The 21,577-nt window shown below is 47.2% G+C and overlaps 5 protein-coding genes across 6 annotated transcripts; 2 read left to right on the forward strand and 3 right to left on the reverse strand.

Annotated features, from left to right (window-relative positions):
- Positions 1-62: 62 nt before the first annotated feature.
- Crag (DENN domain-containing protein Crag) lies at positions 63-10,600 on the forward strand. 2 transcript variants are annotated; one of them, XM_017182716.3, is made up of 15 exons: positions 63-460; positions 1,212-1,537; positions 2,490-3,036; positions 3,092-3,242; positions 3,313-3,584; positions 3,638-3,851; positions 3,921-4,241; positions 4,307-5,167; positions 5,227-5,813; positions 5,870-6,184; positions 6,515-6,595; positions 7,717-8,176; positions 8,262-8,729; positions 8,792-8,964; positions 9,029-10,600. In XM_017182716.3, exons 2-15 carry the CDS (start codon positions 1,237-1,239, stop codon positions 9,345-9,347), a joined length of 5,070 nt encoding a protein of 1,689 aa, XP_017038205.1. In that variant the 5' UTR covers positions 63-460; positions 1,212-1,236; the 3' UTR covers positions 9,348-10,600. The 2 variants fall into 2 exon arrangements, with proteins under 2 accessions (XP_017038205.1, XP_017038206.1); XM_017182717.3 differs by lacking the exon at positions 6,515-6,595.
- A 2,861-nt stretch (positions 10,601-13,461) lies between these two features.
- Positions 13,462-17,020, reverse strand: Caf1-180 (Chromatin assembly factor 1, p180 subunit). The gene is made up of 3 exons (XM_017182763.3): positions 15,022-17,020; positions 14,790-14,959; positions 13,462-14,732 (listed from the first exon to the last, which is right to left on the reverse strand). The coding sequence occupies exons 1-3, from the start codon at positions 16,916-16,918 to the stop codon at positions 13,554-13,556; spliced, it is 3,246 nt and encodes a 1,081-aa protein (XP_017038252.1). The 5' UTR covers positions 16,919-17,020; the 3' UTR covers positions 13,462-13,553.
- A 406-nt stretch (positions 17,021-17,426) lies between these two features.
- Nemp (Nuclear envelope integral membrane protein) lies at positions 17,427-19,320 on the forward strand. The gene is made up of 3 exons (XM_017182764.2): positions 17,427-17,689; positions 17,752-18,500; positions 18,561-19,320. Exons 2-3 carry the CDS (start codon positions 17,763-17,765, stop codon positions 19,113-19,115), a joined length of 1,293 nt encoding a protein of 430 aa, XP_017038253.1. The 5' UTR covers positions 17,427-17,689; positions 17,752-17,762; the 3' UTR covers positions 19,116-19,320.
- Positions 19,321-19,340: 20 nt separating this feature from the next.
- Positions 19,341-20,679, reverse strand: LOC108085968 (uncharacterized). The gene is made up of 2 exons (XM_017182765.3): positions 20,545-20,679; positions 19,341-20,481 (listed from the first exon to the last, which is right to left on the reverse strand). The coding sequence occupies exons 1-2, from the start codon at positions 20,644-20,646 to the stop codon at positions 19,381-19,383; spliced, it is 1,203 nt and encodes a 400-aa protein (XP_017038254.1). The 5' UTR covers positions 20,647-20,679; the 3' UTR covers positions 19,341-19,380.
- A 43-nt stretch (positions 20,680-20,722) lies between these two features.
- LOC108085969 (uncharacterized) lies at positions 20,723-21,199 on the reverse strand. Its single transcript, XM_017182766.3, has 2 exons — positions 21,052-21,199; positions 20,723-20,998 (listed from the first exon to the last, which is right to left on the reverse strand). Exons 1-2 carry the CDS (start codon positions 21,097-21,099, stop codon positions 20,723-20,725), a joined length of 324 nt encoding a protein of 107 aa, XP_017038255.1. The 5' UTR covers positions 21,100-21,199.
- Positions 21,200-21,577: the final 378 nt, after the last annotated feature.

Below are 21,577 nucleotides of genomic sequence, written 5' to 3' on the forward strand. Positions count from 1 at the left end.
GATTTACCGTATATCGCTTACTTTGGTGTATATCGATAGCTATTTTGCTGGACGAGTGGCAACTTTGGCACTCACGCACACTCGGCCAGTTAACAATCTTTTTTACTTTTTGTCCACACAGATGTGCTGTTAAACTTTATTAACTTTGCGACAGACCCAGCGGCCGTAACGTTTCGAATGTATTCAATTAAAGATAGTCATTAAATTGGACAATTGAAAGCGACGCAAAAATGATGTAAAGGAAAACTCTCAAGTAGCTTTCGTGCGTGTGCGAGTGGTGCGTGAGTGTGTGTGTGTGTGTGTGGAAATTAACGTAGTGTGAAGAAGAGTGGCGAAGGAAAAGCGACAATTGCAGTCCAAGGCGAACAACAAAAGCAACTACTACTGAAGGTTGTCCAACCCCCCGTTGCCCCCTGCCCCACTGCCGCCATTGGCGGAGGACAACAGAAAAAGGAGTGCAGTAAGTTCCAATTGGATTCCTGTAAACAAAACAACAACACCAACAAAACGGCACAATCTCTGCACAAACAAAAAGAATTTCGTTGCTTATTTTATTGTTGCTGTATGTTGTTGTTGTTGTTTGTGGAACGGAAGCGGAGGAAGTTGAATCATCGTGGCAGAACTTGTTTTTCCCAACTCCATTTGTTGTTGCCGCTCCAAGCATAAAAATGTAATGTATTTAATGTTAGGTCCCATACAAAGTCCAATTGGGTTGTAAATGCATACAAATCCAATTCGAGTTCCCGGGTTTATCGGTAAATGTAAACAAAAGCATTTTGCGCCATGCGGAAAGCCTACCCTATATTTGCCAAGTATCTAACGGCGGTACAGTGGATCCTCGCTGAATTTATTCTATACAACGTTAAATATAATATTTAGAGTTACAAAAAAACTACAAAAAAAAAACAATACCAATGTCGAGGATTTCATTTGAGCTTTTTACTTGTCAGGCTTCAAGCTGCTCCCCTTTGTAGAAGTGAACTAAATAATCAAAATAATGTTTACTTGATCAAATCTTCAATGGTCATGGCCTCCAACTAAGATAATACAAAAAGAAAAAGTTAATTAAAGTTGAAAACAAACACAACTCTTCCCCACTGTCGCCAAGGTTCTTGACCTTATCTTATCTCTGCCATATCCAAGTCGCTTCATGCCTTCATTCCCAAGAATTAAGCACTCAACCCGGCTTTTTTTTTTGCTATCTCTTACAGAGGTCCAGAGGTCCCTGAGGAAACCATGGAGGAGAAACGCATTGCCGACTATTTTGTGGTCGCCGGCATGCCGGAACAGCCTCAGCTGCTGCAGGAGAACATCTTCAATGACTCGGGCCGGCTGAGGGCGGCGAGCACCATTGAGCCCATCACGGACATTGGCGTCTTCTTTCCCCTCCTGGGCGAGGAGATACCCGAGGGCTTTGAGCTTCTGGCGCACACGCCCACCGGTTTGCCGGCCAACCTTAATCATGGATCGGTGCGCACCACCGAGTGCTACATCTACTTTCGGCGGGGCAAGGATCGTCCCCCGCTGGTGGATATAGGTATAATACCAAGAAATTTGTTTTAAAAGGAAACCCTAAAGTGACCCCAAACTCCGTCCTGATAAGCACAGCCTAAGGCTAAGCCAATTCCGTGATTTTATAAGCTTGGAAAAAATGCAAATTTGGGAAATTATAGCGATAAGCCGGGCAGTGATCTCATTTTTAAATAAAAACCTTGATAATCCTTATAATTTTAGCTCAAAAAGCATAATTAAGGGCAATTTTCTATATAAAATTCGCGTTAAAAAAGTCAATTATAGGTTGTTTATTATAAATAAACCAGGAACCGTAAATAATCATTATATTTATTTTTCAATCTGTTATATTTTTTTAATATCTTCAAAGGTAATTATTACATTTGAGTAAAAATAAAAAATAGAACAATAAAATATTTAAAATTAAAAATATTTTTTATCACAAAAAAAATTTCTAAAATAATGATTATTAATTTGTTGTTAATTTATATACAGTTTGTGATAAATAAGTCAAATATATTTATTTATTTATTATTTATTATAAATCAAATATAAAAAAACAAATAAAATTTATGATATACCTACCTATTTTATTAAAATAAAATTAAAAAATAATAATTTTTATTTTTGTTGCTATAAATAAAACTCAACCGTGAATCACAGGTTCCGTTTGCGACAAGAAAACAAACTAAATATTTGATATTTATAATATAATTTATAATGATTACGGTCCCTAAAATAAACATTGACTTAGGCAGAGAGGCTCCAATCAATCAATCAAAGAAGAGCTCTTGTGTGGTTCGGTTTTTCATAGATAACAAAAGTAAACTTTAGTTCTGGGAACTTGCTTTATTTGAGGAATTTAAGCACAAGCTTTGTGCACTTATTATAAGGCAATAGTATGCCAAACATATGGGTTTTTCCCATCTCCATTTTTATGTAATCCATCCCTCTCTTCTGTTCTCTTCTCTTCTTAGGAGTTCTTTACGATGGCCACGAACGCATCATGTCGGACGCTGAAATCGTGGCCGAAACTCCTGGCGGCCGGGTGGCCAATGTCAACAACTCATCGGCCAAGACCTTCCTCACGTATCGACGCGCTCGGGCCGATATGCCCTGCAACGAGCTGGTGGTCACCGAACTCTGCGTCATCGTCCAGAGCAAGGGGGAACGGGCACCGCATGCCTTCTGTTTGATCTACAAGACGCTGAACAAGGGCTATGTGGGCAGCGATGTGTATTTGTGCTACAAGAAGTCCATGTACCGGCCGAAGCACATCAGCTACAAGCCGGAGATCCTGCTGCGCTATCCCACCGTCGATCACAACGATTTCCCGCTGAATCTGTGCCCCAGCGTTCCGCTCTTCTGCCTGCCGATGGGTGCCTCCCTGGAGGCCTGGCCACATGTCAACGGAACGGAGAAGCGAAAGCCCATTAGTCCGGTGTTTAGTACCTTTGTGCTGACGGTGAACGATGGCACCTACAAGGTGTACGGATCGGCGCTTACCTTCTACGAGGATTACGAGTAAGTGGCTTTGCTTATGTCTGTTTTTGGCTCCTAATTCCTGGCTGCCTTACAGCGAGTCCCAGTTGTCGGAGGATCAGAAGGAGCTGCTCGGTTGGGATGAGACCTTTGGGGCCCAGCACTCGCTGCACATGATCAAGGCGATTTGCCTGCTGTCGCATCATCCCTTTGGCGACACCTTCGACAAGTGGCTGAAGTACCTTCACGTGAGTGGGCCCCCCCTTTGCATATGCACTCCCTAGCGAAAGTCAAGCTCTTCTCTTGTCCCCCACACAGCGCATGGTATTGTATGGCGTCAATATACCCATTCCCGTGGAGCGTTATATAACGCAGCTATTGGACGAGGTGCCATTTCCGGCGCCAAGTATTCACCTGCAGCTGTCCAGCGAGTCGAATGATCGCATTCTGCTCACGCAGCCGGAAGATTCGCCGCTGCCAAGAAGCGGCGCTGGCTTTCACATGCTACTCCAAAACCTGGGCACCGACAACTGCCTGCATGTGCTCCTGCTGGCCCTCACCGAACAGAAGATACTCATCCACTCGCTCAGGTGGGTTTCTTTCTAGGATCTATCTTAGTCTCCTTACTCTATTGTCTTTGCAGGCCTGCCACCTTGACGGCCGTGGCCGAGGCCATTGTTTCGCTGCTGTTCCCCTTCAAGTGGCAGTGTCCGTACATACCGCTCTGTCCCCTTGGCCTGGCCGAGGTGCTGCACGCCCCATTGCCGTACTTGATTGGCGTGGACTCGCGCTTCTTCGATCTGTATGAGCCGCCCACGGATGTGACCTGCATTGATCTGGACACGAACAATATAAGCGTGAGTAGCTGGATAACTCTTTGCTTTACATGTAAATCCCCCCCTCTAATTACTCACCTTTCTTGGCAGTTGTGCGAATCGCAGCGTCACTTGTCGCCAAAGCTGCTGCCCAAACGGGCTGCCCGCCTGCTCCGCCATACCCTGACCGAGCTGGAGAACGCCAAGCCCATCAGCTACGACTCAACGAATAGCCTGGATCGGGACATTAGGAAGCGAAAGCGGGAACTGGTGCTGGAGCAGCGCATTCAGGAGGCCTTCCTGCTGTTTATGGCCAGCATTTTGCGCGGCTATAGGGACTTTCTGGTGCCCATTTCCAAGGCCCCTTCGGTGGGGGCCACCGATCCGAGTGCCCTCTTCCAGCTGAAGGCCTTCCTCCGGTCACGGGATAAGGTGAGCTTGAATTATTGCCGCCTGTTTTGATGATGATTGATTTCCTGCCCTCCCCCTCCGACCAGTCCTACCAGAAGTTCTTTGAGCTACTGATGAAGACCCAGATGTTCATCCGGTTCATCGAGGAGCGCTCCTTCGTCTCGGACGGCGACCATGGGCTGAGCTTCTTCGACGAGTGCGCGGAAAAGGTGGGCAACTACGATGAGACGCCGGCGCAACTGCATCTGGTGGACTGGGATACGGGCCAGAATAGTGAGCGCACCAAGTATATCTTTCCGCCGGATGGCGGCGTTACACCAGGACCGCACGAGGAGCCGGCCTACAACTATGAGAACTTTACTCTGCAGCCGCAGCTATTGGAGGGCACCAAGAAGACGGCTCTGTCCAAGTTCCTGCAGCTGCAGCTGAACGCCTCGCTGTCGCCAGGATCGCCAATTGCCCGACGGACCAAGCACGAGATCAAGCTGTCCCAGAAGATGGCCAGCCGGTGTCAGCAGCATCCAGAGGCATGGTCCAAGTACCTGCTGGCCACCTGCTATTCGCTGTACTTCCTCATCCTGCCCTCGATGGTGCTGGATACGCGGCATGCGGGCAAGGAGCCGGACATATTGCGCGCGGCGTACGATGTCCTGGTGCGGGCCAGTCGGCTGAAGATTACCTGCGATGAGTTCTGCTACCGGATCATGATGCAGCTCTGCGGCATCCACAATCTGCCCGTCCTGGCCGTGCGCCTGCACTACCTGATGAAGCGATCGGGCGTCCAGGCGAATGCCCTCACCTATGGCTTCTACAATCGCTGCGTGCTGGAGTCCCAGTGGCCGAGTGACAGCACCACGCTGAGCCAGATCCGTTGGAATCGCATCAAGAACGTGGTTCTGGGAGCGGCGCAGTTCCGGAGAGCTGGCAAGCGGCGGGCAGCAGCCAAGGTGAGTCGAATTTTTACTCTTTTTTTGGGTTTCTATATGCTATTTTTTGGGTCTTCCAGGTGAGCAAGTCGCTGAGCGCCTCGGAGGATCAGAATCTTAGCACTCTGGAGACAGTGGACGGTCAGTCGCGTAGCAGCCTGGCCTCCTCGGGCGGCGGCGATGGTACTGGCGGTGGCGGTGGCCACGGACTGCTCGACTTTGCCGCCTTCGATCGGCTGCGCAACAAGCTGGGTAGCATTGTCCGCCAGACGGTGACGGGGGGCAGCAATGATGCCATGCTGCCCACGGATGTCGGCGAGCCGAATGCTCCGCATGCAGCCACGCCCACCTATGGCGGCGACACTGATATCCTGGCAAAGGCCCTGCAGCAGCAGCAGCCGCGCAAGCAAATTATGAGCATCGGTGGCGGCGACGACGACGACGACGAAGAAGAAGAGGACGAGGAGGACGATGATGAGTACACGGCGGGATCGCCCAGCACATCGCCACAGAAGCAACAGGAGACGGGCTCCCATGAGCTGCAGTTTAGTGGCGGTGGCGACTATGAGGCCGATGAGGAGGATGACGATGCGGAAGCGCAGGATGACGATGATCGTGTGGCCGCCTCCCAGCGCCCCAGACAGCAGCGGGTCCAGAGTCCAACCAAGTAAGAGAGTAAGATTAAGACTAGGAGAGGGAAATACTGAACCAAGCTCCATCTAGGATATCACCGCGTACCCCCGTCACCCAGAACGATCCGCTGGGTGCCCTCAATGAGGAGGAGTCAGCAGCAGGAACTGGCGCCACACCTGCTGCTGCTGCTGCTGCCGAGGAGCAACAGGAGCATCAGCCAAGGCAGGTGGACAGCAGCCTGTACAGCGACAAGCCGATACTCTTCCGCGGCCAGAGGAGTGCCACTTTTGACGAGTCGACACAGATTGGGAAGAGCATGCACCGGTCGGAGACGATGCCGGTGGCCAGCAGCGGGGTGACCCACAGTCTGGCCAATATCGGATCCTCGCTGAAGTTCACATTTGGGTAACCTTCCTTTAGAGCCTCCTTTCATCATTATTTGTTTGTTGTTGTCGTGTCCTCCTCGGTTGATTCACCTTTATGAGACCCACATGTGGCTTTTCACGACCCCACCCACCACCCCCCTCCTCGTCACTCACAAGCCAGGATTAATTATCCTCTGAACTAATATTCAATGTTTCCAGCCTTTTCCTGACTCGAAAAGAAGCGAGAAGAGAGACAGGAAAGGGCTGTACATCTTTCTCTCTCTCTCTCTTTCTTGATGAACCATTTGTTTTATGATTTATTTCCATATATATACATATATATATATATATATATATAATTATATCTTAGACGTTATTCACCCGCACGATTGTCCCTTAAGAAAGACTTGAAATTGCCCGCCAATATTATAGAAAACATATCGAGCATAAGGTAAGTGAAGACCTTTTCTTTGGAGACACACCCACACACAAACACGAATACTCGAAGTTTACATTTTGCTTAACTTAATGTTTTATCTTTCTTGGTTATGGAGTCTTGCTTAAATAATAAAAAAGGGATGATTTAAATAAAAATTATTATAATTATTTAATTATAATTATATAAATTTTATATATTAATTAATTGATTAATTATTATGAATTAATTATAAATGTCATGAATTAATTAATTATAATTATTATGAATTAATTAATTATAATTATTATGAATGAATGAATTAATTATAATTATTATGAATTACTTAATTAATTATTATTATTATGAATTAATTAATTAATTATTATTAATTAATCAATTATAATTATTAATTGATAAACATCTCAACGGTTTTGGTTAATTTATCAGTTTTTTTTTTAAAACTGAAACTGTGTCTGTGACTAATTATTTAAAAATGATTTAATTATCAATGCATGTACATACATATTTCTGTTAATGTATTTATTAAATGAATTTCTCAAAATTAAAAACGGAATATCTGGAATTTTTATAAACTTTGGCTTCCCAAACTTAACCTCCTACCGCATTAGTTATTTACTTAAATTATTTAATTATTATTATATTATTTTATTTATTTACAAGAGTATTGTTTTTGATTTAATCAAATTTATTCTTTTTGTATTCTGTTTTGTATGTGTTAAAAGTATTGTATATGTTACTCTAAACACAAAACACGAGACACAACTCAATACCCACTCGGTTATGGTTTTTATGTAAACACAAATCCGTGGTTCAGTTCCCCCTCAAAAGAGTCTTCGTTGGTGGCGGTGGCGGTGGCGGGCAATTCAAGGTTTGACAAGAGCCACGCATAATACATAACATTCACACTAACACGATGTAACTAGCCATCATCATCATCCACAAAGCAACAAGCAAGCACCGCACCACCATAGAGAGCAGGGGCCAGCGACAGCGGCAAAGGGATTCCGGTTGGATGTCAGACTTATTCGCAGTTGCTGGCTCCATTTCCATTTCCATTTTATTCTCGTTTTATCATGATAAACATGCCGTAAGAATTCCCAACTAATTACTCATTTCTTGTACCGCACACACAGTCCCAGCTTGACGGGCAAAAAGTCGAACGAGCTCATCCAGGGCAGCCTGAGCAGCATCAAGTATGCCGCCAACTCGCTGACCAAGAAGTTCGATGAGATTAAGGGCGCCATATCGGCCAACTCGACGCCGACAAAGACGAACAATGGGCAACATCAGCATCAGCAGCAGCATCATCATCACCACCCGCACCATCATCATCATCACCATCATCTGCATCAGCAGCATGGCAATCCGGAGCTGGAGGAGCATGATGCTGCTGCTGTTCCTTCCTCAGCCGTTCACGAGGATGGCAAGCTGCGGCGGGTGTCAAGTGATTTGGATCCCTGGGGCAGGCTCAGCGAGTCGCGCAAGTCTAGCTACAACAACCTGGTGCCGCTGGGCGAGAACACATCCAGCGGGGCCCTGCACATGCACGCCTTTCCCGCGCTGCCCGACAATCTCTACAGTGTGACAGGAGAGGTATTTAATTTATTTTAATAGAATTAAATAGTTTAATAAGATTTAAACATAAAAATTGACCAAATTTGTTGTATATTTCCAACAGAATGCCGCGGACAGGGACTGCGATGTGTTGATTCAGCTGACGACGTGCTCACAGTGCCACAACTGCTCGGTGCTCGTCTACGACGAGGAGATCATGAGCGGGTGGACGGCGGAGGACTCTAACCTGAATACCACCTGCCATGCCTGCAACAAGCTCACGGTGCCCTTCCTCAGCGTGCAGATCGAACGGCAGGAGGCGGAGGCGGAGGTGGAGGCGGACCAGCTGGAGGGCAGCAGCTCCAAGGATCAAAACGGAACTAGCAGCAGTAGCAGCAGCCTGACAGTGCCGTATCTAAATCCCCTGGTGCTGCGCAAGGAGCTGGAGAACATACTCACCCAGGAAGGCGACATGGCGCTCATCAAGCCCGCCTTTGTCGAGGAGCACCCCATTATATATTGGAATCTGCTCTGGCTTATGGAGCGGATCGAGGGCAAGACGCACCTGCCGGAGTTATGTCTGCCCGTGCCGGTTAGTGTTTAAGTTTTTGGCCTTTCCAAAAGGGCAACAAGTAATCCGCATTAACCTTTTAGAGCGACAAGGAGCAGCTGGATCCGCTGAGCAAGGTGAAGACAGTGCACATCCAGTGCCTGTGGGACAATCTCAGTCTGCATAGCGAGGCCAGCGGCCCGCCCATGTACATACTGTACCGGGAGGTACAGCCGACGAGCCTGTTTGCCGATCAGCAGGCGCAGCTCAACAAGAAGTGAGTGTAATCCCGGCCAGAAACTGACACTCTACCAATTAATCCCTCCTCTCCGTTGTTGCAGTGTCATTCAGCAAATCATTTCGGCCATTCGATGCAACGATTTGGCCACTCCCCTGAAACGCTTGGCCAACGAGCGGCACAAGCTCAAGAGCGATGGCGTGGAAAGATCGCACTCCTTCTATCGCGACATCCTCTTCCTGGCCCTGACCGCCATCGGCCGGACGAACGTGGATCTGGCCACATTCCATCGCGAGTATGCGGCCGTCTTTGACAAGCTAACAGAGCGGGAGTGCAATATGTATTATCGCAACCAGGATCTGCCGCCCTCGGCCTCGACCATCTTCTGTCGCGCCTACTTCCGGCCTCTACTGCTGCCCTGACGCTGTCCGGCTGACGAGGAAATGAAGGAGGAATGAATCGGGAAAGCTAGAAAATATGGAGGCACAGCGAAACTTAAAAAGACAAGACAATGGCAGAGACCAAAAAGAAAAGAAAGAAAGAAAAAGGAAAAGAAAAAGAGGGAAAACTTGAACGAGAACCGAAACGCTTATCAGAAACCTTTCTAAAGTAAATAGCCGGGGGTGACAATTCAGGCACCATTTTTCCTTGGGAACAAAAGTTAATACATCAAATGTTGCTTAAACTACACTTTTTTTTAAAAGAGAACTTACTTACATACCTTCTTGTATAAATGGTAGAAACAAAAAGAAAACTATTGGTTTCTAAGGAAAAATACGAACGAAACAAGAACCCTCAGAGTAATTAGTATTTTTTGTATTTTACGTGACATGTGTAAATATGATGGTAACGAAATGATTTTATTGTTTAAGTACTCCTGACTTGATTTCTACGAGGAAATAATAACCGATTATAAACACACACACGAATGACAATACATAATTACTTGCTGCACGGGGGCAGTGCGTTTCACGAGTGTAAAGATGTCCCCACTTACTAGCGACTGACTATAAATTCGGTTACTTAATTTTATTTATAAAATATATTATACATTTTTATAATATATTCATTTTATTTATAATACTTACTGTACTTATCGCACTTATGCCACTGAAACGCACTGCCGCTTGGATACTTACTCCACTATTCATTGGCTCGATCCAACTCGATCCTCGTCATATATTTGCCTTATTATATATAATATAAAACGTGAAAACAAAACATGTACATACGTAGGTATCTGTATGTATGCGAGGTTAAAAAAAGAATCCCTTTAACTTTTATCTTGAGATTTCCTTTGGGTAGGAGGGCACACAGTTAATAACGATAACAACTAAACAACGATTACAATTAGTTATTATTTATGCATAATCGTAAAGTGTAAAGCGTAAATCAATATAGGGACAATTCTGGCGGATCTAGATGTACCACACACACACACTGGACACTTTCGTTCATGTTCGTTCACGTTTAAAGGACACAGCACACACACACACAAGGACCCTCACTTACATATGTAATGCAGCCACAGTAATCATTTCTTTTTGTTTTTTTTTTTTTTTTTTGGTCGGGCATCTTAACTAAATGTATATTAAATAATTAATTTAATTAATTAATGAAACGAAAAATGAAAACGAAAATGGCAAAAAGAATAAACAAACAAGTTTTAAAAATACATACTATTAGCCTGTGGTTTTTATTACCTAACATTTAATAGTAATCATCATTAGGAATCGATCCTTTTGGTCAATTATTTTTTATTTATTTAATGTTTTATTATTATTATTTAATCTCTTTATTTCTAAGTAGAAGTTAGAAAATCTTAATTCATACATCTATAAATTTAAATATATAACATTTTTATACCCTTGCAGGGTATTATAATTTCAGTCAGAAGTTTGCAACGCAGTGAAGGAGACCTTTCCGACCCTATAAAGTATATATATTCTTGATCAGCATCAACAGCCGAGTCGATCTAGCCATGTCCGTCTGTTAGCTGTTTTTCAACATTTTTGCACCATTTTTTAGATATGGCCATTTTATATTATCCGAAAAGTGCTTGTCAAACTGTAAAAGTTGAATCTCACTTGGACCAGTGCTTATCAAACTGTAATCTGAACTTCCGCCTAAAAGATGCCACGTTTTTAATAGAAAACCCCAAAAGTATGCTTTAATTTTTTAATAATGCTAATGAGCATCACAGATGCAAGTGAGCAAAATTTTTCATTCAATTTGGCCGCTTTCCAGACTGGGGTAACAGGCGAACAGAAACCAGCAGCAAGCAACTGAAAACTGGTATAAACTGTTATAAAAACTTTTGGGCAAATATAATAATTGGTATAAACTGTTATATTTCATTTTATGCATTTATACCTATTTGTTGCCGACAACAACAGCTTGATGGCAACAACAACCCCTTTACAACAACATCCCTGCAGCAGTCCATACAAATTTCTGAAATTTTCCATGCAAATTGCCCGTTTCCCAAATTGGGATAACAGGCGAACAGAAACCAGCAGCAAGCAACTGAAAACTGGTATAAACTGTTATAAAAAGTCCAAGTTTCGAACCATTGATCTTGGAGTAAGCGAAGACTCAAACCAGATGTGACCATATTGTACATTTTTTGGCTAAAATGTTGCTTAAATGCACCTGGGCACACTGAATCTGACTTTGCATCAGTGATGCTCATCTATCTATTTTGTCCCAATAAAGAAATATAGCTAGATGGGCATCACTGCTATTACGCCTGATATATTGCCTCCCAATATTGCAAAATAGCTACATGAGCATCACTGATGCAAAGTCTGATTTTATAGCCTCCCAATATTGCAATATAGCCAGATGAGCATCACTGCCATTAAGCCCGATTTTATAGCCTTCCAATATTGCAATATAGCTAGATGAGCATCACTGATGCAGATGAGCATCACTGATGGAAGTGAGCATCACTGATGGAAGTGAGCATCACTGATGGAAGTGAGCATCACTGATGGAAGTGAGCATCACTGATGGAAGTGACCATCACTGATGGAAGTGAGCATCACTGAAGGAATTGAGCATCACTGATGGAAGTGAAGCATCACTGATGGAGATGAGCATCACTGATGCAAGTGAGCAAATTTTTTCATTCGATTTGGCCGCTTTCCAAACTGGGGTAACAGGCGAACAGAAACCAGCAGCAAGCAACTGAAAACTGGTATAAACTGTTATAAAAACATTTGGGCAAAAATAATAATTGGTATAAACTGTTATATTTCATTTTATGCATTTATACCTATTTGTTGCCGACAACAACAGCTTATGGCAACAACAACCTTTTTACAACAACATCCCTACAGCAGCCAATCCAAATTTCCGAACATTTCCATGCAAATTGCCCGTTTCCCAAATTGGGGTAACAGGCGAACAGAAATCAGCAGCAAGCAACTGAAAACTGGTATAAACTGTTATAAAAAGTCCAAGTTTCAAACCATTTCGGAGCCGGCGGAAGTAAGCGGAGACTCAAACCTTTTGAATCCAAATTTAGGTGTTATTTTACAACTGCACCTGGGCACACTGAAACTGATCGTCGTTAAATTCAAATTTGACAGTTAAATTCAAATTCAAATTTGGCAGTTAAAATATTTAAAAATTTTTTTAAAATTCTAAAAAAATTTTAAAAATCCAAAAAAATAAGTTAAAATATTAGAACAAAATTTTAAATCTAATTTGAGACATGAGCTTCTGGTATTTTATCAGAATTTTGGTATAAATTTTATGAAAATCGGACGACTATATCTTATAGCTGCCATAGGAACGATAGGGAAAGTAATAGACAAAATTATAACTTCGTTGTTTTTCAACGTATTTTCATTTACTTTAAGACATGAGCTTATTTCAGAATTTTGGTAACAATATTATGAAAATATTAAAATTTTTTTAATTTAATTAATTCATTTTTAATTTTTTTTTAAATTTAATCGATTTATTTGTATTCTTAAAAAAAACTCATAATTCTATAAATTTAAATATAACATTTAAATTATTTCAATTTTCCATTTTCATCTATTTCTTTGTAGAATTTTTTAGAACATAAATTCAATAATTCAAATTTTATATTTAAATTTAAAGATTTTAATTTAAACATTTTTTTAATTTCGATTAAAAATGTTTACTATTGGAATTATCTATTTTAATGGATTTATTTGTAAAATATTTTTCAAAAATATTGAAAATATATTATTTTAATTATTTAATTTTTTTTATTTTAAACGATTTATTTGAAGATTTCTTTAAAATCTTTAAATTGATTCACTGAAAATTGATTCTCAGTTCTACCCCGCACATTCGACCCAAAAAAAAGAAGGAAACGCCACAGGATAATGTATTATTGCATATATGTATGTATTTAGACTATACACATGTATAGAGGGGGTTCAAGGGCGTCCGCGTCCGACTGCGACTGGAACTGGGAGGAGGAGGAGGAGGAGGAGAAAGGAGAAGGGACAGGGGTCACGCGGAACACATTAAAAATTAAATCAACTTACGAGCGAATCTAGCGACAAAAAAAAGGTTTAATTATCTGAACATATATATGTATGCTTAAAATGAGGAAGACCCATCACAAGGGAGTTGCGGGATCGAGACTAATCCGAGAGCATCACCACATCCTCGTCGACAACAACAACGGGCGTCGTCGGCTTCTGCTCCGGCTCCTGTCCCCGCTCCATCCGTTTCTCCTTATCCTTCTCCTTGGCCTCCGTCTGGCGGCGCAAGAACTGGCTGATCAGTGCATTCTTGGCGGCCGAGGGTATCGGCTGATCCCTGGGCACAGACATGAGCAGGGTGGCCCGCTTCTTGGGTCCGCTCTTACCCACGGGCGTTGTGTTGGGAGTTGTCGAGGCTGAGATCGTAGCAGGAGGTGGTTGGGCGGCGGCCACTGGCGAGGCATCGGCTGGAGGACTAAGCTCGTGCTGCTGCGCCTCCGCTGCTCCTCCTCCTCCTCCTCCGTCGCTCACCTTGGGCGTCAGGGTATAGTCCCACTGATTGTGCAGGGTCAACTCCTGGAGATGGAACTTCTGCAGCATTTCGCTGGCCACTATCCAGCAGAGACGCTTCTTGGGCTTTTTGGTCTTCTTGGCGGCCACTTCGGGTGTGCCCGACTCCACAACCTTCCAGCTGGCCAGCTCATCGATCTTCTCGCGGATCACCGATTTGGGGGGCAGCAGCGATCGATTCGCTTCGCCGGCGGCCGCTGTCTGTGTCTTCAGGTACTCCAGATACTCGTTGATCAGGAATGTCTTGCTGTTGCGATTGCCGTGCGTCAGGCGGACCAGCTGCTGGAGCAGGCGCTCGTCCAGCTGCAGCGGCAACAGCGGTTCGGGCGCCAGATCCTCACGGTCCGGCACGGGCGGTGGCTCCAGGCTAATGGAGTCCACGGCACTCCATGCGGCATACATGCCGATTGTGTGGGCAAAGATGGCGGGCAGCTGCTCCGACTGGTTGCCATTCTCGTCCAGCCAGATGGGTCCCAGCAGGCGCGGCTTGATCTTCTTCGTCTGCTTCTTCATCTCCTGGGCGAACTCCTGCTGCAGCACCTGCAGCTTGGCCTTCTGGGCCTCCCGCGTGTGTCCATCATCGTCGCCATCGTTCTGCAGCTCCTCGTCGCTGAGATGGCCGTGCGGGACATACCACTCGTTGTACTCCTCCTCGGACTCCTCCTCCGATTCGCGTTCCTCCTTCTCGTCCTCGCTGGCGCTCAGCGACTCGCCCGGCTCCTCCTCCTCCCACTCGCAGTCAGAGTCCAGCTCGTAGTCGAAGTGAGCCTAAGCAGAGATATTTGTATTTATATTGAGAAATTGGTATTCCCCGAGGATCCCTACCTTATCGTGGGCCAGCGGACGGCGGGCGGATATGGTCTGACTCTTCTTCCGCCAGGTGCCGTAGTAGGGGGGCCTGCGGTTGTCCGCAAAGTGTAGATACTTGGTACGCATCCTGGCCAGCTGCTTGGGCTGCTCCTCTTCAATGGGTAGGCCAGCGGTGGCGAGGTCATCTGGGGGGAAATTCGTATTGTTGCATCAGGGTGTTATGGTAATGGCTACAGAGGATACCCACCTAGTACTTGGACATCCTCGTCGTCCTCCTCCTTGGTGTACCTTTGCAGTCTCGCGTCCCGCAGCATCTTCAGCGGCTTGTGGCGGCCACTGTTCAGTTCACTGAGATAGAGATGCGCCCGGTTGGGTGGCTTCCGGCGGCAGATGTCCTCCTCAGCATCCGAATCTTCGCCATCCTGGTGGTCAGCCGCCCTGAAGAGCCCATCCAGCTGGGAGCGATGCTCGTGGCACATGGAGGCACGCGTGACGGGGGCCAGCAGCATGTCATCCTTGATCTGAAAGGGGCGAAAGGCCAGGGTCTGACTGCTGGCCTTGGTGCTGTCGCAGCTGGACTGTTCGTGCTCCAGGCAGGAGGTGGCATTGGTATTGCCACCAGATTTCGGCTGCTTGGGCACAAAGAATTTGGTGAAGGATTCGGCTGCGCGCTTCTTCTTCTGCTCTGCCTCCTCACGCTCCAGCTCTTTTTTGCGACGCTCCTCGTCCTTCTTGCGCTGCACCTCCTCCTTGGCCTCGTTGCGCTTGCGCTTCTCCTCGTTCTTGGAGTCCACCTCCGCCTGCCGCTTGCGCTCCTTCTCCTCCCTTTCCACCTTCTTCAGCTGCTCCTTCTCCTCCCTCTCCTGCTTGCGCTGCTGCTCCTTCTCCTCCCTCTCCAGCTTGCGCTGCTGCTCCTTGTGCTCCTTCTCCTGCTGCTTGAGGCGACGCTCCTCGGCCAGCTTCTGCTCCTTCTCCTCGCGGGCCTTTCGCCGCCGCTCGAGGAGACGCTGCTGCTTGGGCGTGAGTGTCTTCTGGGCATCGATGGTGGACTCTGGGAGGCTCTTTCTCAATGGGGCATTGGCCTTCTCTGCGGCCTCCGTGTCCACATCCATCTCGTGATCACTGCTGGAGTTTTGGTCCTCGCTGCTGGAGAGGATTACCGAGATGTCGGCCTCGGCAATTGCCTCTTTATTCAGTTTCTTCTCCTTCTGTAAAGCTTCCTGACTGACAGTGGACTCTGCCTTCTTGGTTTCTTTTGGCGACTGATCCTTCTCCTTCTTTTTCTTGTCCTCCTCGTGCTTGTCCACATCCGCAGCCACTTGCTCCACAGCCTCCTGATCGTCTTTCTGACTCTTCTCGTCCTTTTCTGGCTCTACAACCTTCGGCTTCTTCTGGGGATTCAACTCCTCGGCAATGGTCTCGATATCATCGCTGGACTCGCCGCCCACCTTGTCCGCATCCTTTGGCGAAGCGTCTACGGCGGCATCCTCGGCCTTCTTGAGCGACTTCCTACGCTTGGGCCGCTTGTTTGCCAATGGCCACTTGATTTGTATGGGAGCCGGAGAGCCCTTCTCCTTGACCTTGCCCTCTGACTTCTCCTTGGACGCCGTCTTGGCGGCCTTTGAAGTCTTCGCAGACGTTTCCTTAGCTGCCTTGGGCTTTTTAGGTGGCGCAGCCGGCACTTCCACTACCGCTTTCTCGTCCTCGTCCTCGTCCTCATCATCGTCATCGTCCTTTAGCTCGATAACCAGATCCTCCACATCTTCCGTGGTCTTGGCCTTCTTGGTGGCCACGGCGGCGCTCAAGTTCAGGTTCTCCTTGCTGTTGGAGCGACGCAACAGCTCGTTCTCCGTAGAGCAGCCAGTGCCCTCTTGTGGCGGCGTCTCGTCGTCAAAGGATAGCTTCCGCTTGCGCGGCTCCCTTGTCGCCGGCGGATCATCTTCATCCAGGTTCACCACTGCACCAGGCTCGCCACCAGAGGTGGAGGCCGCAGCGGGGGTGGGTGCTCCGCTGGGCGTAATCATCTTAAACGGCAGACGCGTCTGCACGAACTTCTTGCCATTGCTGGTCGTACGCTCCGCGGACTTTTGTACACTTTCCTTTGCTTTTCCATTGATCGGTGTTTTCACCAGGCCGGCGGGCATTCTGCTAAGGATTTTCCTGCTTTTTGCCGCTTGTTTTTATGGGATCAAAGAATGGAAAACGCGCTGAAAACACACAAGAGCTAGAGATGCACGGATGTGGGCGCGAATTGCCGCCAATAGATCGCCGTCGCGATCGATACATCGATAGGCGCATCAAAGCCTAGGTCATCGGTTGGGGTCTGGGACATTTCTTAAGCGGAGACTCGAACTAGAAATCGATGAATGGAAAAACATCGATAACGCTGGAAAAACATCGATGTATCGATACATCGCCGTTGATTTTTTCCAAAATTATTCGATTATTATAAAAATCGAGTGCGTGACGTAAAAAGCGCCACCATTTTTTTGAAGAGCGCAAAAGTGACGTAAAAATCGTCACGTCGAACCGATTTCGATTTTTCGGTATTTTTTTTAAACGCCTGCGGTTTTTTTGGGCAGCAAAGTTTTCCACCATCTCGTTTCCCAATTTCACCACCTTTTTTTATAACAAATTATACAACACTGGTTGGTAGGAAATTAGAGCTGGGAATGATGCTTAAAAATGAAATACAGCAGTTTGGACAAGTTAAAAAGGAAAAATCAGTGCACTTCTATTCCACAATAGTTTGATTATTTTCTTGTGAAACAACGGCACCAAGGATACAATAAATAATATTGCATTGCATATTGACAACGGTTTCTACCGGCTTTTGGGCTTCAGTGTGTTTGTGTGTGTGCGTTGCGTCTGTTTTTGAAGGCAAATATATTTATTTACAAAATATAAATACAAAGGTTTGTATTTGCTGGTTCCGAGTGACTTGAATGCTTAACAATTGTATGTTTTTACGCTGTAGATTGACCGAAAATGCTCTGGCGCGAACTCTGTCTGCTGGCTTTGGCTGTGTTGGCCACAAAGCCGGCTTTGGCACAAAACTCGCCGGCTGTGGTCTCGGACATTGTCACCCTGGTGCCGGGCGCCTCCGTTAATGTTACCTCCAATCCGTCCGGCAAGACGCTCTGGACATTTTGCTACAGGGGTAAAAAACCCTCGGTTATCAGTTTCCTGGAGACAGTGGAGTTCCACCTGGCGATTGACAGCGAGGACTATGCCCAGTATGGGGGCAAGACGCCGGCGGAGGTCCTGAATCACTACAGGGAACGGCAATCGCTGTTCAGTGTGACGCTGTTCTCCCAGAAGCGCCAGCGCATCCAAATGTCACCGTTCAAGGAGCAATGCATCGGCATTGCCTCTCGAGAAGCGTACAGCGTGACCCTTAATTACTTGCCCCTGGATCTGTGGCGTCTCCTGCAGCTGATGGCCGGCCTCGCCATCTTCTGGATCAGTCGACGGCTGGCCAAGAATAGTGTGTTCTACTATCTAGCCGGGGTTATCCTGGGCATCTGTGCCTCCATGCTGGTGTTAATCTATCTGGCTGCCAAGCTCGTACCGCGTCGTCCCATGATGTATGGCGTTTTGATAGGCGGCTGGACCCTGGGCTTCTATGTCCTCAAGCAGCTGTCGGACAACTTGCGCCTCATCCTGCTCACCTATCGCGAATATGTGGTATCGTACATAATCATCACAGGACTGATATCATTTCTGGTGAGCAAGAGGAGACCCTATCTGGACTGGCCTTGACCTAATCTTGGGTTTATTTTACAGATTTGCTATCGCATCGGACCGCCAGTGAATCCGCGCTCGCAAAACATCATCATGTGGGTGCTGCAGGCGACGGGCGGCGCCCTGGTTTACTTCAGCAGCTGGCACACGAACGCGGCCACCTTTCTGATGGCTTTGAACTTTGTGGCCTACTACTTCCCCCAGTCGCTGCTCGATTACTGCAAGCGGGCATATCGCCGACGCTTTCCGCCCAAGAGGCGTCTGCTTACCCAGGAGGAGTACTACCAGCAGACCGTCGAGGAGACCTCCAAATCCCTGACCGAGCTGCGACAGTACCTCAATAGTCCGGCGTGCAAGCAGTGGGATGTCATCACCAGGCTGCAAAATCCCATGCGCTTTGCAGAGTTTGCCAATGGGGCACCCCATCTGGAGGACGAGGAGATCGAGGACTATTCGCGGGCCCTGGAGGAGTCCCTGGAGCAGGCACAGGACGAGGATGCCGAGGAGTTTTTGCAGTGCAGCATGCACTACCGTCCGCCGGCCTACAGGCGTTGGTCGGACAATCACAGTGGCCTGGATGTACCGAGCCACCGATAAGATTAGCTGTAGAGGAGCAGGAGGAGCTCTAGCCAGGGGAAAGTGCCACAATTGAGACTGCATTTTGTCATAGTTTTAAGTTCCTATTTGTACTTAATTTAAGTTTTTCGTTCCAACACCCCGTCTCACTTGCGTCCTCTGTTCCCATTGATCTGTAATGTTGAAGTACAAAAACAAACACCGAAGAGAAATATGTACCATATGTCGAAATTAAAGTCTTGTATATTGAATATCAAATATACTTTATTTGATTAGTTATGATCTTTTAGTGAGCCGCACAGTGGACTGGCTGCCACTGACAGGCCTCCGAGGGCGGCGTGTGCAGCTGTCCCGGCAGCATCTTCACCCGCCGCCTCTCCTCGTCATGCTGCTCGGCCACACACATGGTGAGATCCCGCTGGCGAAAGATCAGCACGTTGTCCAAATAACCGATGGTCCAAAAACTGGTCGATGAGCTGGGACTGCCGGAGCGCAAGGCGCCCACGCGGTTGCCCTCGGCAGGATCCACATACAAGTACCATTTGAAGTACTCCCCGCGGAGGGTAAAGACTGGAGTGGCAGCTTCAGCATCGGCATTGGGCTCCTGGAGAAAGGCACGTATCAGACCCGCCGAGTCGGTGTAGTTCTGCTGACGCCAGGTGAACACCTGCCTTCCGTTCAGCCCGTAGTTCCAATCATCCGTGATGGTCGTGTATAGATACTCCCGATCGGAGCCACTCAGCAGACAGAAGCCCTGCGGATCGAAGAGCAGACGCAGCACGGACGGCAGGCTCTCCTGCAGGGCAGCCATGCGCTTCTGCAGGCTCGCATCCACGCTGGCGTACATGTGATGCGTGACTATCCGGTTGGCCACGCGGGCCACATTGAACAGGAACACCTCGTTGCTGTCGTGCATGGTCTGGTAACGCCAATACAGGGCCAGCTCCGCCTCGATCATCATCTTGAAGCTCACCTCGTCGCGGTCCGTATAGAGCTGCTCCAGCTGCCGGACCAGCTTGTCCAGCGGCCTGTGGAAGTACACATCCTCGACGGCATTCACCAGGATGTCCCTCACCAGGGCGGGCTCTATGCTGGCCGCTATGTACATGCCATAGGACTGTATGTTCTCCTCGGCGTTCAGCAGGTTCGCCAGACGCTGCGACATCAGCATCTTCAGGTGCCGCCTCACCTCCTGCTGCAGCTCGCAGACGGAGCGTCCGGTGGGTCCGCTCAGGCATGGCTGTTCGTCGCGCCTAAAGTTGCCCAGTTGGGTGTACAGGAGCTTGGCCTTATCGGTGTCATCCACAAAATCGGATCGCAGGACGCCCCAAATGCTCTGGAACAACTGGAGCTTATCGCTGCGAGTGGCTGCTCGCGGTAGGATGCCCTGGGAATGGAATTAAACACTTGAGTTCACCTTTTTCATGGGATTTTTAACGCCAAAGGTAACCTGCAAGTTCTCGAAATCGGGCTCCAGGGGCAGAACCTCCCCGAGAACCAGTGCTGCACAGCAGACACAGAGGAGGAGGAGCAACTGCTGGCGCTGCTGCATATTGTGTTAGCCAACTGATGATCCCAGGCGACGATCACAACAGCCGCGCGAGAGAGCTTATCGCTGGCAAAAGGGGTCACTGGAGGTCCATCTTGATTTGCTTGACAACCTTGTAATCGGAGCTGGACTGCTCCACTGGCAGCGGTCTTTTCTGGCCCAGCATGGCCGACGTCTTGATGCGCTGCGTCAGTTGCTCCACTTCCATGGGCATGCCCATGGTTGGGGGATGGGTTGCCGCCGCTGATGAGCGATCGCGGGGCTGTCTTCTTGGCTGGGGCACCACAAACTCCTGGTAGATCTTCTCCAGCTGGCCGTGGGACAAGCTCTCCAAGTGGGGCACCTGGAGGTGACGCTATTTAAGCTGGTAATTATATTTTTCAGGTGAAAATTACAAGGAATTCTTACCTTTTTAAGCTCGGTTATAATTTCCATGCGCGTTTGGTTTTCTTCCATTTTGTTAAAATGATGTACACGTAGTAAAATAATAATATAATTAAATAAAAACAAATAAGAGTGACAAGAAGCAAAGTGCAAAAGTTGTTGTGCTTGCAAACAGCTGTTTAACAGCTGTTGTTTGGTCTTGTCTGTTTTCGAGATCTGGCACTTTTGGTCGCTGGGACTCAAAAGTCTGGCAACGCTATTGTACGAGCACCGCGTTGCCAGACTTTTCGGTCCCAGCGACCAAAAGTGCCAGATCTCGAAGACAGACTTCTCCAAAACAGTGGCAGCGCCCTCTATCAAGATAATTGTGGAACCTAAGTGAATAATAATAAAACTAATCTGATGGCGCCACCTGCTGGAACCCGAAACTGTTCCCACTATTACCGTTCGCTCGTTGTGTGTGGGCGTTGCGGTCCACAATGGGTTCCACGGCAACGATTGGCTGCCAGCCAAAGCCCTGCGCAAGCGGCAATTTAAAATGTCTAAATGC

This window comes from Drosophila kikkawai, chromosome X, assembly GCF_030179895.1.
Source record: "Drosophila kikkawai strain 14028-0561.14 chromosome X, DkikHiC1v2, whole genome shotgun sequence".
NCBI lineage: Eukaryota > Metazoa > Arthropoda > Insecta > Diptera > Drosophilidae > Drosophila > Drosophila kikkawai.

Excerpts from the sequence above, each read along its gene's own strand:
- Caf1-180 (XM_017182763.3), bottom strand. The coding sequence starts at position 16,918 with ATGCCCGCCGGCCTGGTGAAAACACCGATCAATGGAAAAGCAAAGGAA. Across the intron at positions 14,960-15,021 it reads CGAGGATGTCCAAGTACTAG|ATGACCTCGCCACCGCTGGC; the intron begins GTGGGTATCCTC and ends ATTTCCCCCCAG. Across the intron at positions 14,733-14,789 it reads GTCCGCTGGCCCACGATAAG|GCTCACTTCGACTACGAGCT; the intron begins GTAGGGATCCTC and ends ATCTCTGCTTAG.
- Crag (XM_017182716.3), top strand. The coding sequence starts at position 1,237 with ATGGAGGAGAAACGCATTGCCGACTATTTTGTGGTCGCCGGCATGCCG. Across the intron at positions 5,168-5,226 it reads AGCGGCGGGCAGCAGCCAAG|GTGAGCAAGTCGCTGAGCGC; the intron begins GTGAGTCGAATT and ends TGGGTCTTCCAG. Across the intron at positions 5,814-5,869 it reads CGGGTCCAGAGTCCAACCAA|GATATCACCGCGTACCCCCG; the intron begins GTAAGAGAGTAA and ends AGCTCCATCTAG.
- LOC108085969 (XM_017182766.3), bottom strand. The coding sequence starts at position 21,099 with ATGGAAGAAAACCAAACGCGCATGGAAATTATAACCGAGCTTAAAAAG. Across the intron at positions 20,999-21,051 it reads TTATAACCGAGCTTAAAAAG|CGTCACCTCCAGGTGCCCCA; the intron begins GTAAGAATTCCT and ends CAGCTTAAATAG.
- Nemp (XM_017182764.2), top strand. The coding sequence starts at position 17,763 with ATGCTCTGGCGCGAACTCTGTCTGCTGGCTTTGGCTGTGTTGGCCACA. Across the intron at positions 18,501-18,560 it reads CAGGACTGATATCATTTCTG|ATTTGCTATCGCATCGGACC; the intron begins GTGAGCAAGAGG and ends TTTATTTTACAG.
- LOC108085968 (XM_017182765.3), bottom strand. The coding sequence starts at position 20,646 with ATGCAGCAGCGCCAGCAGTTGCTCCTCCTCCTCTGTGTCTGCTGTGCA. Across the intron at positions 20,482-20,544 it reads CCGATTTCGAGAACTTGCAG|GGCATCCTACCGCGAGCAGC; the intron begins GTTACCTTTGGC and ends TTCCATTCCCAG.